This window comes from Podarcis tiliguerta (genome assembly GCF_965153285.1).
Source record: "Podarcis tiliguerta genome assembly, chromosome: 2".
Taxonomy (NCBI): Eukaryota; Metazoa; Chordata; class Lepidosauria; order Squamata; family Lacertidae; genus Podarcis; species Podarcis tiliguerta.
The window spans coordinates 111,632,517-111,644,913 of record NC_139535.1 but is presented as its reverse complement, the minus strand read 5'-3'; the positions used below and the strand labels follow the sequence as shown (position 1 = coordinate 111,644,913).

Sequence of the window (12,397 nt, the reverse complement as noted above, 5' to 3'; positions counted from 1 at the left end):
GCTAAAGTGGTGCTTCAGGTTAAGAACAGTTTCAGGTTAAGAACAGACCTCCAGAACGAATTATGTTCTTAACCTGAGGTACCACTGTACTTGTTAACAAGTGGGATCTGCAACAAAATGTTGCAGCACTGTTTAGTGTTCCATCTTCTCCAGGATACTCTGTTCCATCACCCAGTGTGCCTCTTATCCCGCTACCCAAACAGCAATGAGCACCTTTGGGGTGTGCACACATTCCCATTGACCCTGCATCTGGTGTGTTCCCACCGCTGGTTTGAGAAGTGGTGTGCACACACATCACAAACCACAAGCCACACCTGCTCTGTCACTTTTTATGAAGTTCTACATTTTGATGTGTTTCCTTCCAAACCAGCTTCAATCAGAATTGGAAAGCACCACCCCACCAACCCCAACAACATCTGGAGCTGGAGAGCACCGCATTTGCTGCTCCTGCATGGTTGTTATGTATATTATTTTCCTTCAAACAAAGCACGGCTGGGGAAGCTCTGTCCCTCCGGATGTTATCAGACTCCCATTAGCCCCAGGCAGCACGGCCAGTGGTCAGGCATGATGGGAACTGTAGTCCAACAACATCTGAAGGGCCAAACGTTCCCTAGCCTTGGGTTGGTGTATTTTACTTAGACAAGGGAGGCCTGGGTTTGAATCCCTGTGGTCTTACAAGAACCAGTGGGTAATAGCCAACATTTGCCATACTCAGAGTGTACACATTGAAATCAATGGGATCTGTGAGTGTTGGCTACCATCCCATATTATTACTTGCGTGTCTTGGGGAAGTTCTCATGGGAAAGGGGGATATAAATCTGGTAAACAAAACAAATCTTATTGGAAGTATAAACCCCTTCATCCGACTGCCCTTGATTCATAGCTAATATCTAAATCGGACGCTGTTGCACTTGGGTCTGGCCTTGGAGCTTCTGATGGACATGTGGCTGGTCACTGTGAGAACAGGATGCTGGACTAGATGGGCTTTTGGCCTGATCCGGCGGGTCTCTTCACATGAGGACTTCAGATAAACCCCCAGTTTCTCCTTAGTGTGAGCTTACAGTTTCTCTGGTCAGTAGCCACATAGTTAACATTGGTGTCCTCCCATGTGGCAGCCATAAGAAACCATGGCAGCCCACAATAAACAAGAAAAGCAGAAGAGAGACCCTTAAGACAACAAACTAGCCTAACCATTGCACCACAATGACTGTTAAGGCGAGAATCAAGTACACCTGGACAACCCAAGAGCTCTGGCTCTCAATGCATCTATCCCAGCTTCTGTTCCGAGTTTGGCTTCCCGTAAATGGACTGAATACTAACCACTGGCCATATGCCTCTGTTTATTTACCCACCTATGTTAGGATGAGATGCTATCGCAGTTGGGCCTTCTGCTCTCACCTGGGAGATACAGAGGAGAAAGTACAGCATCCAGGCTGTTCAACTCCTTCCTGGCCATAAAGTTCTTTTATAGTCAGGCTAACGATCGTGCCGCTCACAGGAACTCCTCGATTAGTGCTGCTGATGCAGCTTCATTGAGTTTTCTTGCTGAGTCTACTCTGGGGGCAAACAGCAATTTAGTAACTCAGACAACAGCAGAATGCTTTGCTAAGGGATTGTTGGCCAGTGCCAGGAAAAAGTCTTCACTGGCTTCCCAGCTTCACCCTCAGCCAGAAGCATGACTAGCAGAAGCACAGCACTGCTAAGACTTTATGTGTGGCTTTGCAATCCAAACGCTCCTAGTGTCCTTTTTTCCCCAGGGACAGTCCCGGATTTACAGAAGGCAACCCAGTTTCTGATTTGATCCCCAAAATGTCCCGCTTTTCCTTAGGATGTCCCTATTTTCACTGAATAAACGTTGCAGGGTATGGAGTTATCTAAGGGACGCGGGTGGCGCTGTAGGTTAAACCACAGAGCCTAGGGCTTGCCGATCAGAAGGTTGGTGGTTCAAATCCCTGCGATGGGGTGAGCTCCCGTTGCTTGGTCCCTGCTCCTGCCAACCTAGCAGTTCAAAAGCATGTCAAACTGCAGGTAGATAAATAGGTACCGCTCCAGTGGGAAGGTAAATGGCATTTCCGTGCGCTGCTCTGGTTCACCAAAAGCGGTTTAGTCATGCTGGCCACATGTATGTATGCCGGCTCCCTCGGCCAATAAAGCAAGATGAGCACTGCAACCCCAGAGTCGGTCACGACTGGACCTAATGGTCAGGGGTCCCTTTACCTTTATGGAGTTTTCTGACCCCCGAGCTGCCTGAAGGCAACCCAGTATATGGAATTTTTCTTTGAATGTTTAATGTTTTATTATGTTTTTGTATATGTTGGAAGCCACCCAGAATGGCTGGGGCAACCCAGTCAGATGGGTGGTGTCTAAATAGTATAATTATTTTTATGGAATGGGACGTCCCTATTTTCATCGGAGAAATGTTGGAGGGCATGCAATCCGTTTTGGGGTTGCTGGTTTTTTGTTAATACAATGCAACCGCTGAGATTGCAGGTTTAAGTGGAAGACTGGGGCAGGAAGAGAGTGCCTCTTTAACCCTATTCCCAGGCACCATTTTCATGTTGAAAGTCTCCCCCTTCTTTTTCTCCTTCTCATGCACACACATACATGTACTATTTCCAGACTTTTGCAATCTTCAGGTGAGATTCAATTCCATAACAGCAAATTCAGGTTGTGCAATTAAAGTTGAGTTTGGGGGGGGGGGGGGTGGAGAAAGAAAGAAAGAAAGAAGCAGCAAGTTTTGAACCAGGGGTTTTCTGATTCATAGCTTAGAATCATAGCTCCTAAGCTACGCCATCTCTTATAAGTCACTGCCTCTCAGGTGAACTTATCTCTAAGGTAAAACTGCACCTTGGAGCCCCATAAAAGAAGGGCAGCAGGACACAAAGGCATGCTTGGATTTAAAGCCCTTTTAAAGCCCATTATTCCCCCTAAAGATTCTTGGGGACTGTGATTTACTCCTCACAAAGCTACAATTCCTTAACATGGTCTGCCCTTTGCTGCTAGCTTGCATGACTTTTTAAAAAGATTAGACAAATCCATGGACATTTGCACCAGCGCCGAGGCAGCGGTGGTGCAAAGTTTGGGTTCTGAAACAAGTCACATTTGCGCAGCTTGCTCTTAGCCATGTTTACTTAGAAGTCCCCCTGGTTTTTAATGGGACTTACTTTCGACTAAATGAAGCATAGGATTGCCAACTTAACTGCAGCCGTGAGTTTGGCTTGCGGGGAGGAAAGTACTCTCTTCTAGGTTAGACTTTGGAACTAGCCATGAAGAGGTTAATACCACTGGGAAGAACCACCCCAGGCTTGCAAGGACACCAGTGACTCAGAGCAGGAAGTTGGGCCGCCAACAGCTGTCAGCTGGCCTAGGAATCAATGGCACCCGGCAGGATGGAAGGGTGGGGGTGGTCGGGAAGGCACTCAGCATCTCCTCACAAAGCACTTATGAGCTGGCAACCTTTTAGCCTTCCCTGCATGTGCTTCCCTTATTGTTGCTGCTTCCCTTCATTACGGAGCAGCACAGACGGGATATTCAGAGTCATGCTTTGTTTTTGTGTTTAATTGAAGTAACACAGAGGCTACATTCACAGCTTTCATTCTGAACCCCGTGATACCACTTTAAGCAATCATGGCTACCCCCTCCCCGCAAAAGGGAGCTGTGTTCCTCTCCCAGAGCTGCAATTCCCTGAGTAGTTTGACAGCCAATGGCTCTTCTCATGGAACTCTGGGAATTGTAGCACTGTGGTGCTGCACCCTGCCACATGTACATTCACTGAATAAGGAAAATAGAGAGCCTGGAGCCCTGACTATTTCTTGCTTTGTTGCAAACGGAGAAGCTGAAGTAGAGGTAAAGGGGCACTCATGTAAAACAGCTGGGCTTTTAGTCTATGGGTGGATCTACACATAGGGGAAAAACGCTATAAATAAGTCAGAAATGTGATAGTTATAACAAAAGAAAAAAAATATATATGGAAAATTGTGTTTTAAATTTTTTTGCTCTCTGGCACCATCTGGTGTTGCATGTTTATAGCACATTCAAATAGCTGTGTCTTTATTTATGCAGCTGAGTCCTATATCAGACCTACCAAAAAAAGAGAGGGTGCTTTCAGACTGTCACTGTTTTTTTGGGTGGAAGAAAGTGATGGAAAGTGTGGGGCAGCACTTTCTTCAAAGCAATGCTGTCTAACCTCCCTGTACTCCCTGTAAACAATCCAATGTCGCATAATCTCCCTGCAAACAGATCAGGGGGTTGGACTAGGTGACCCTTGGGTCCCTTCCAACTCTAAGATTCTATGATTCTAGGTTGAATGCTCAATAAGCAAGACGCCTGGAAGCAGTAAGAAAGAGAGAAAGATACTCTGTCCAGGCCTCGCCATTCCTCATCTTCACCCAACCAATAGCACTCTATTTCCCTGCTTATGCCAGCTGCCAAAAGCTGCTGTTTCTCAAATACAATCTGCCAAACAGACACTGGTCTTGAATCTCAACTCTGTGAGTGAGTGGCCCATTCTGGAAATGAACATACATAGCCATTAAATAACATTTTAGCTGTTCTCTTGTGTCAAATCCCATCTGGAGCCACTTCCCGTAAAACCGTCGTAATAGATCCACTCACACTAATCAGGCAGTAATCTCACTACATCGTAACAGGGAGGGTGCTTTCAGTTCATCTGAAACAAGATAATGGAACATAAAAACAGAAGCAGGGTCTCTGAGATATTTACTTAAACTGTAGCACACATTGTGGATTTCACCTCTGTTTATTTTCTCAATAATTAGATATTTCCCCCCCAAAATATCTAAGAGCAACTGTGACTGACCTGCGGCTTTCTAGATGTTGTCAGGCTCCAACTCGCATCAACCGCCATCTAGCATAGATCATAGAATCATAGTTGGAAGAGACGCCAAGGATCATAAAGTCCAACTCCCTGCAATGCAGATGGTCTTATGTACACAGTTTCTCTTGAAAGCAACACACACACACACACACACACACATGTGTCTCTTGCATAATACAGTGGACCCTCTGGATACGAACTTAATTTGTCCAGGGGATCCGTACTTACCCCGAAAAGTCTGTATCTGGAGGCGCCACTTCTGCGCATGCGCACGGCACGATAGAGCGCTTCTGCGCATGCACGTGCGGCAAAACCCGGAAGTATACATTAAAGTATACATTACCCGAAGGTAATGTAACCCGAGGTACCACTGTACCCATCTACAGCAAGGGCAAGGAATCCAGAGTCCTCCAGATGTTGTCGGAATCCAGATTCCATCAGCCCCAGTCAGCAAGGCCAAGGATGGTGAGCTACGCTGTAGTGCAATAAGATCTGGAGGTTTGCAGACCCACCGACCCTGCTGCATTGTCACTGGCTTTGTATGAGCCAAGAGTCTGTGGCAGCTTTTCTCATGTCACTAAGGAGAGGTCTTTCTGGTTCTGTGGCAGCATTATCCGGATCTTACCTAGCTGTTCCATTGCCTTGCAGGTAGGCATTCGTGTCTGGAATTCCTGTCTCTCCCACAGCCATGGAGGCCGATACTGCAATTGACACCAGTAGGGTAGGAGATCTGGTGCTTCTGGACCCATTGACAGAAGATACGTTAATGCAGAATCTGGAGAAGCGCTTCCAACATAAGGAAATCTATGTAAGAGCGGCAGGGATTGGGGGTGGTGGCAACTGAAATGGGTGGCAGCCTTTCTAACTGGGGTGGAAGGATCTGTCAATTTTGGTGCTCTCCGTTTCTCATTTTTCAAATCTTAATTACATTTCTATGCACTTTGCAGCAAGTTATGGTCCCCCCGCCCTTTTAATCCTCATGAAAATTCATTTGGACTCAGAACATCTCTCCGAACTCATTTTTATATGCAGCTTCACCAAACGTATAGACATTTTTGCAAGCAAATTCCCCTAATATGATGCGTTTTTTGTAAGCATGGTTTCGTTGGAGAACTGCATTGCAAAATTTGGATACGTGTGAATTTCAAAGGATGGCTGTATTTCAGTTCTCGTATTGCTTTGGAAAATGAAAATTTGACATATTAGGCATTATATACATACTGGTTTTGTCCTCCATCCCTATTTTTAACTTCAGAATGGGAAACATGAGGCACCGTACAGTATGACATGCACAGTCCAATCGTATGCATATTTTCTCCCGTCAGCTCCCTAGAGAACATGCATGGCTTTGCAGCCTAGGTGTATTTTTGTATAGAGAAACAGGCAACAACCATTGCAGCTCCTGTCCAGAGACACAGCTGACTGGCTGTGCAGGACGAAGCATGCCAACTTTCCAACAGGCTTCTGTAGCTGTGACTTTCACACTGAGTGACTATGCACATACATGATCAAGTTTGTGCAGGGAAAAGAAGAAGAAGAGTTTGGATTTGATATCCCGCCTTTCACTCCCTTTAAGGAGTCTCAAAGCGGCTAACATTCTCCTTTCCCTTCCTCCCCCACAACAAACACTCTGTGAGGTGAGTGGGGCTGAGAGACTTCAAAGAAATGTGACTGGCCCAAGGTCACCCAGCAGCTGCATGTGGAGGAGCGGAGACGCGAACCCGGTTCCCCAGATTACAAGACTACCGCTCTCAACCACTACACCACACTGGCTCTCCGCCAGTTTCTCCTGTAGATTCCTGAAAAAAAAAAGCTGGGGTTTAAAGGCACAACAACAATACAGACCAAAGCAGCGTTTCCTCCCCTGATCATTTGGCAATCCTCATCCCAGGGGATGGAGAAAGAGAGAGGTGGCGCTGTGGTAACAGAAGCAGGGGCCGAGGGAAAACAAGCTGGAGGAAAGTCAGTTGAGGGGGCAGCAAGAACTGACTCATTCATTTACTCAGCTTCAGCCCATTGAGGATTTGAACCCTGGTTTCTCAGGTCCTAGTCTATTATGCTAACCACTACACCATACTGTCTCTGGTTAATTCAATACCTGAATTATGGGGAGGCAGAAAAGGCCCTGACCTCCTTACCTTTTTGTACTGGCCAGCTTAGCTACTTTTTTCAGAAGTGACAAGGGAGCATGATGTGTCTGAAGCTGAGAGAGGACTCAGGAGCTGGACTTGTGGGCAGTGGCGTAGCGTGGGGGTGCAGGGGGGCCCGGCCGCAGCGGGCGCAACATCGGGGGGGGGGGGCACGCTCGCACTCGCAGCTCTCTGCCCCTACCTGGCTCACTCACTCTCTCTCACGGGTTAGGGGGCGCAAATTACTTGCCTTGCCCCGGGTGCTGACAAGCCACGCTACGCCACTGCTTGTGGGTGTTTATTAAGGACACCCTACTCTTTCACCCCAATTTTGAGCACTGCCAGCATCTAGCTGTTCGTAATAGCAACATTCCTGCCTTGACAGACATACATCGGGAACGTGGTGATCTCCGTGAACCCGTACGAGCAGCTGCCCATTTACACGGAAGAGATAGTGGAGGAGTATAAGAACTGTAACTTCTTTGCGGTAAAGCCCCACATGTAAGTGAGAACCCCAAGGGAGTTTGGCGTGTGTGTGTGTATGTGACAGCTTTGAGGAATGGGATGCTGGTAGCAAGCCAGCCAGCCTGCCCTTCTAATGTAAGGTTACCAGACGTCCCCGTTTCCCGGGGACAGTCCCTGGATTTACAAATCAGTCCCCATACAAAATCCATTGAAGTTGAAACATGTCCCTGGATTCATTGAAAAAAATCTGGTAACCTTATTCTAATGTTTCTTCACTGTGCCTACATAGCTATGCCATAGCAGATGATGCCTATCGCTCACTGAGAGACCAGGACAAAGACCAATGCATTCTTATCACTGGAGAGAGCGGGGCTGGCAAAACAGGTGAGTGAGAAAGGGTTATTCAAGGGAGGGAGGAGAACGTCATAAAACAGGGGTGGGAGACATGTGTGAGCTTCCGGATGTTGCTGAACTACAATTCCCATCAGCCCCCAGCGAGCATGGCCAATGGTTAGGGTTGATGGGAGTTGTAGTCTAGCAACACATGGCAGGCCTTAGCAGAGTGGTGGGTTTATATAGTAATGTTGGCGTGTTTCTGTTTGGCTGCATCTGCGCAGCTATAAAAAACACCCTGGGGAAAAACCCGTCTTAAAGCTCACAATGGAAAATTTCATAAGTTCCGATTTCAGCTCTACAGTGCCATCTGGTGTCACAGTGTTAAAACACATTCATAACTACCGTATATTTCCTTGTATAAGAGCCCCCCCCCCCCCCGTATAAGAAGCCCCCTATTTTTAGGGACTCCAATTTAAGAAAATAGGGGGGAGATTGCCCCATGTATAAGATGACCCACAGACCCCATAATTTTAAAGTAAAATGACCTAGTCTTATACACGGAAAAATACAGTACTTTCCCCCTAATGTAGCTGAGTCCTATGTAGTTTGTCAAGGTGGCCAGCCTTCCCCAAACTGATGTCCAACTGATCACTAGTCATGCTGCCTGGGGCTGACTGAGGTTGGAGTCCAACAACATCTGAAGGGCAACAGAGGAAGTGTGCACTAAAGAGACTGATACGGCTTTATATCATGTAACATGCTACTGTCAGGGGATGGCAGGATGCTGAAGAGTGAGCGCCAGGGGAAGTGGGGGCTGGAGTCTGACTTGGGAGAGGGGGCCAGTGGTCTGCGGGGACCTGTACCAGCCAAGAAGCAGGAGTCGGAGGCAGGGGAAGCTTCTGAGCTGGAGGAAGAGGCAGGCCAGGCAAGTGAAGGTCTGGGTGCTCCCCATCCTCTGCTGAACCATGTCTCCCAGAACCAGGAGGGGAGTGAAGAGGGATGAGCAGAGGACGATTCCATGCAGGTGCAGTCTCCAGCTGTGTGCACGCAGCCCATCGGGGGGAAGGTACATAAACTGGTGGAGGGGGAATGGTTCCCAGTTGCTGAAACTGCTCCATAGGGCATGGACATTGGAACAGCTGCCTAGACACCAAGCGGGTGTGCATAGTTCTTGAGAGCTGTAGAAGTGACTGTGATATCTTTGACAACAGTTAACTCTGTGCCATGTGCATTCTTTCGCTGGGAAGTGCCCTTGACACTATCCAAAAATTACCACAGCCTGTGTTCCACCTGGTTCCCTCACCCCCCAGTCTCCTTGTTCACATAGAGCAGTGTTTCCCCAATTTGGGTCTCCTGCTGTTTTTGGACTACAATTCCCATCATCACTGAACACTGGTCTTGCTAGTTAGGAATGGTGGGAGTCGTAGTCCAAAAACAACTGGAGACCCAAGTTTGGGAAACAATGACATAGACAGATATAAATAGGCTGTTCACAGCTGAAAATGCCCTCCTGCCTTGCATGAAATCCGACTACGTGCTTATGCAAACAATTATGCACACATCTCCCAACAACAGTATAATCCAGAAGCGGGAACCTCTGGCCCTAAGGCTTAATTAGGACTGCCAATCCTCTCCATTGGACCTGCAAAGCCACTTTGGGCAAACCATATCCACGTGCTAGTCATCTAACATTGAATGATACCTGCGGCAGGACACTTAAAGTCTATGGGATCTCTAATCTAAACACTACAGTACTAAGATCAGCACTGAGGTTGGTGGAAATACTGCTTTTGACTCTTAAAGAATGGATCTCTTACCTCTAGTCTCATTAAGCTCCCCACCTCAGTACTTCTCATACATGCCCCAGTCATTGCTCCTCCCACTTTTCCTGTACCCTCAGAGGCCAGCAAACTGATGATGTCATACGTGGCAGCTGTATGTGGGAAAGGGGAACAGGTGAATCGTGTCAAGGAACAATTACTTCAGTCGAACCCAGTACTGGAAGGTACGTACATGCTGATTTCTTCTCTGTGAATGGGATAGAGAGGGCTGTGTTCTGGAACAGCAAAGTATCAAGGCATTTTTGTACTTTTGATAAGGACGCTAATTGTACGCAGTTGTTGCTCATTACTTGTGAGGGATCCAGATGTCCCCACTGAAGCCAAAGCTGCTGTTGTATTCATTTGCATTTATTGTAATTGTGCAAATGTTACAGCCACATATTGGACAGTGCCTGTGACATTAGTGATACAAACTTGTCTTGGCCTTGAGCTTTTGAGAACCTTTGAGTTTTCACAATCTGTAGTCTAGCAAGTCCTTGAATTCTATACTATTCTATACCTGTTTGGTCCACTCTTGCCATGATACGTTGCATCTACAATCTAGTCCAGAAGACCTCTTAACGTCATGGAGGAGGCGGATTTTGGATCTGATATCCCGCTTTATCACTACCCTAAGGAGTCTCAAAGTGGCTAACATTCTCCTTTCCCTTCCTCCCCCACAACAAACACTCTGTGAGGTGAGTGAGGCTGAGAGACTTCAAAGAAGTATGACTAGCCCAAGGTCACCCAGCAACTGCATGTGGAGGAGCGGAGACGCGAACCCGGTTCACCAGATTACAAGGCTCTTAACCACTACACCACACTGGCTCTCCACCACATGGAGGGGTGGGCAAGGCTTTCCTGGGTAAACGTGCAACCCTTTTAATAACCCTCTTCATCCCCTATTGCAGCCTTTGGAAACGCCAAAACCATTCGCAATGACAACTCTTCACGATTTGTAAGTATTTGCTGAGGAATGAATGTTTTGGGAGAGTTTGTGTCACGGCAAGAATTATGTGGAGCCACTTGAGAGGGTGGGGTGGGAAGAGAGAGCAAGAATTATGGACTCAGATCTGCAACTACATCAAAGTTCTACAACTCAAATAGTATGCCAAGGAAAGATGATTGACGTGACCTGCATAAACGGTGTTAATCAAATGTCCAGGTAATATTTGCCTGTTTCGCATCATTTGTTGTTATTCTACTCTTCATGGAAATGAGAAAACGTTGTGCAGCCTTGCTTTCTGACTTGAAGAAATCTTGCTTGATGTGGTTGGTTGGGGGGTACAAATGCATCTGTCAGGGCAAGTAGACTGTTGTTTTTAAAATGAGAAATGCTGCTGTTTTGGAGGAGAGGCCATAGTTTTGCTTGAGACATTTGCACTGTGGGGGAGAGGGAAAGCACCCCTGAATGCCATTTTCCTGATCTAGATCCCCACTGAAACTGCTACTTGCTCCACTGGGGAAAGTAAACATGTCTCGTGTAGTTTGACCATTGCTATCTGTCAATTTTAAATCACCAAGTCCCCATATCTGCACTGTAAATTGGGCTACTCTGAAGCAAAAATGAGTTAAAAAATAGGAACTCAATTCCCAAAGGTGGGTGGACTTAGTATCACATCCTTCAGGGGTTACAGGCAGCTCATTTTGCTTCAACAGCTTTCCACATTCCCTTCTTCTCCTTAGGGCAAATACATGGATATTGAGTTTGACTTCAAGGGCGATCCTTTGGGTGGTGTCATCAGCAATTGTGAGTATGAGATACCAGACCCTGATAAAGTTTGTCAGAATTTATGCGGCCTAGGACCCATGTACCTACGGGACCACGTCTCCTGGTGTGCCCCGCGGAGGACCTTAAGGTCCACAAATGACAACACTTTGGAGGTCCCAAGTCTCAAGGTGGTTAGATTGGTCTCAACTAGGGCCAGGGCCTTTTCAGTACTGGCCCCGACTTGGTGGAACGCTCTGTCACAAGAGACTAGGGCCCTGCGGGATTTGATATCTTTCTGCAGGGCCTGCAAGACAGAGCTGTTCCGCCTGGCCTTTGGTTTGGACTCACTCTCCCTGTATGTTTCCCTCCCTTTATGGTTTTCATCTATGGGCTACTTTTAAAATGAGGCTGCATTTTAAATTGCATTTTAACCTGTATTTTAAATTGGGATTCCCCCCCCCTATTATATTTTTATTGTAATTTTACTGGTGTTAGCTGCCCTGAGCCCGGCTCTGGCCAGGGAGGGCGGGGTATAAATAAAATTTATTATTATTATTATTATTATTATTATTATTATTATTATGCAGAAATGGGATTTCATCCTCTTGGCCAGTTGCTGGAACTCCCACCACACCTGACAATTGGCCATACTGTCTGGGGCTGATGGGTGGTGGAGTCCAACAACATTGGAGAGCCATAGGTTCCCCAACCTTAAGACGCACACCTACATTCTGGTATCTAGTCAACGTTAGGGTTGCCATATTGCAAAAAAGAGGACACATTTGCCAACTTCTGCTTTTAACTATGGATCACTATGACGACTCTACCCATGAAAAAGAGGACATGTCCTGGGAAAAGAGGACATATGGCAACCCTAGAATGTGTGCTCTCCAGATGTTTTGGACTACAGGTCCCACCATCTCTGGCAATTGGCCTTGCTAGATGGGGCTGAGGAGACTTGGACATCCCATTGGCTTCCCTGTCCAGCAACATCTTCAAGGCAGCAGGTTCTGTGCTTCTGTTTATCCTCAGAGGCACACTGCCAGGCTACAAGATTTTTCAGGAGCCTAGGAATATGCAGAGATGCTACAGATTGTAG

General features: G+C 46.9%; 1 protein-coding gene across 3 annotated transcripts in view; it reads left to right on the top strand.

Moving 5' to 3' along the window:
• LOC310671399 (unconventional myosin-Ia-like) overlaps positions 1-12,397 on the top strand; it is a 57,098-nt gene that overhangs the window by 10,846 nt on the left and 33,855 nt on the right. For 2 of the 3 annotated variants that reach the window (XM_083427361.1, XM_083427362.1), the window contains 6 exons: positions 5,490-5,645; positions 7,352-7,467; positions 7,721-7,815; positions 9,668-9,772; positions 10,499-10,545; positions 11,274-11,337. In XM_083427361.1, the coding sequence (XP_083283487.1) occupies positions 5,526-5,645; positions 7,352-7,467; positions 7,721-7,815; positions 9,668-9,772; positions 10,499-10,545; positions 11,274-11,337 (547 nt within the window). In that variant the 5' untranslated portion in view covers positions 5,490-5,525. Of the gene's footprint in view, positions 1-5,485; positions 5,646-7,351; positions 7,468-7,720; positions 7,816-9,667; positions 9,773-10,498; positions 10,546-11,273; positions 11,338-12,397 lie in introns of all 3 variants that reach the window. The other variant, XM_083427360.1, reaches the window with a different exon arrangement.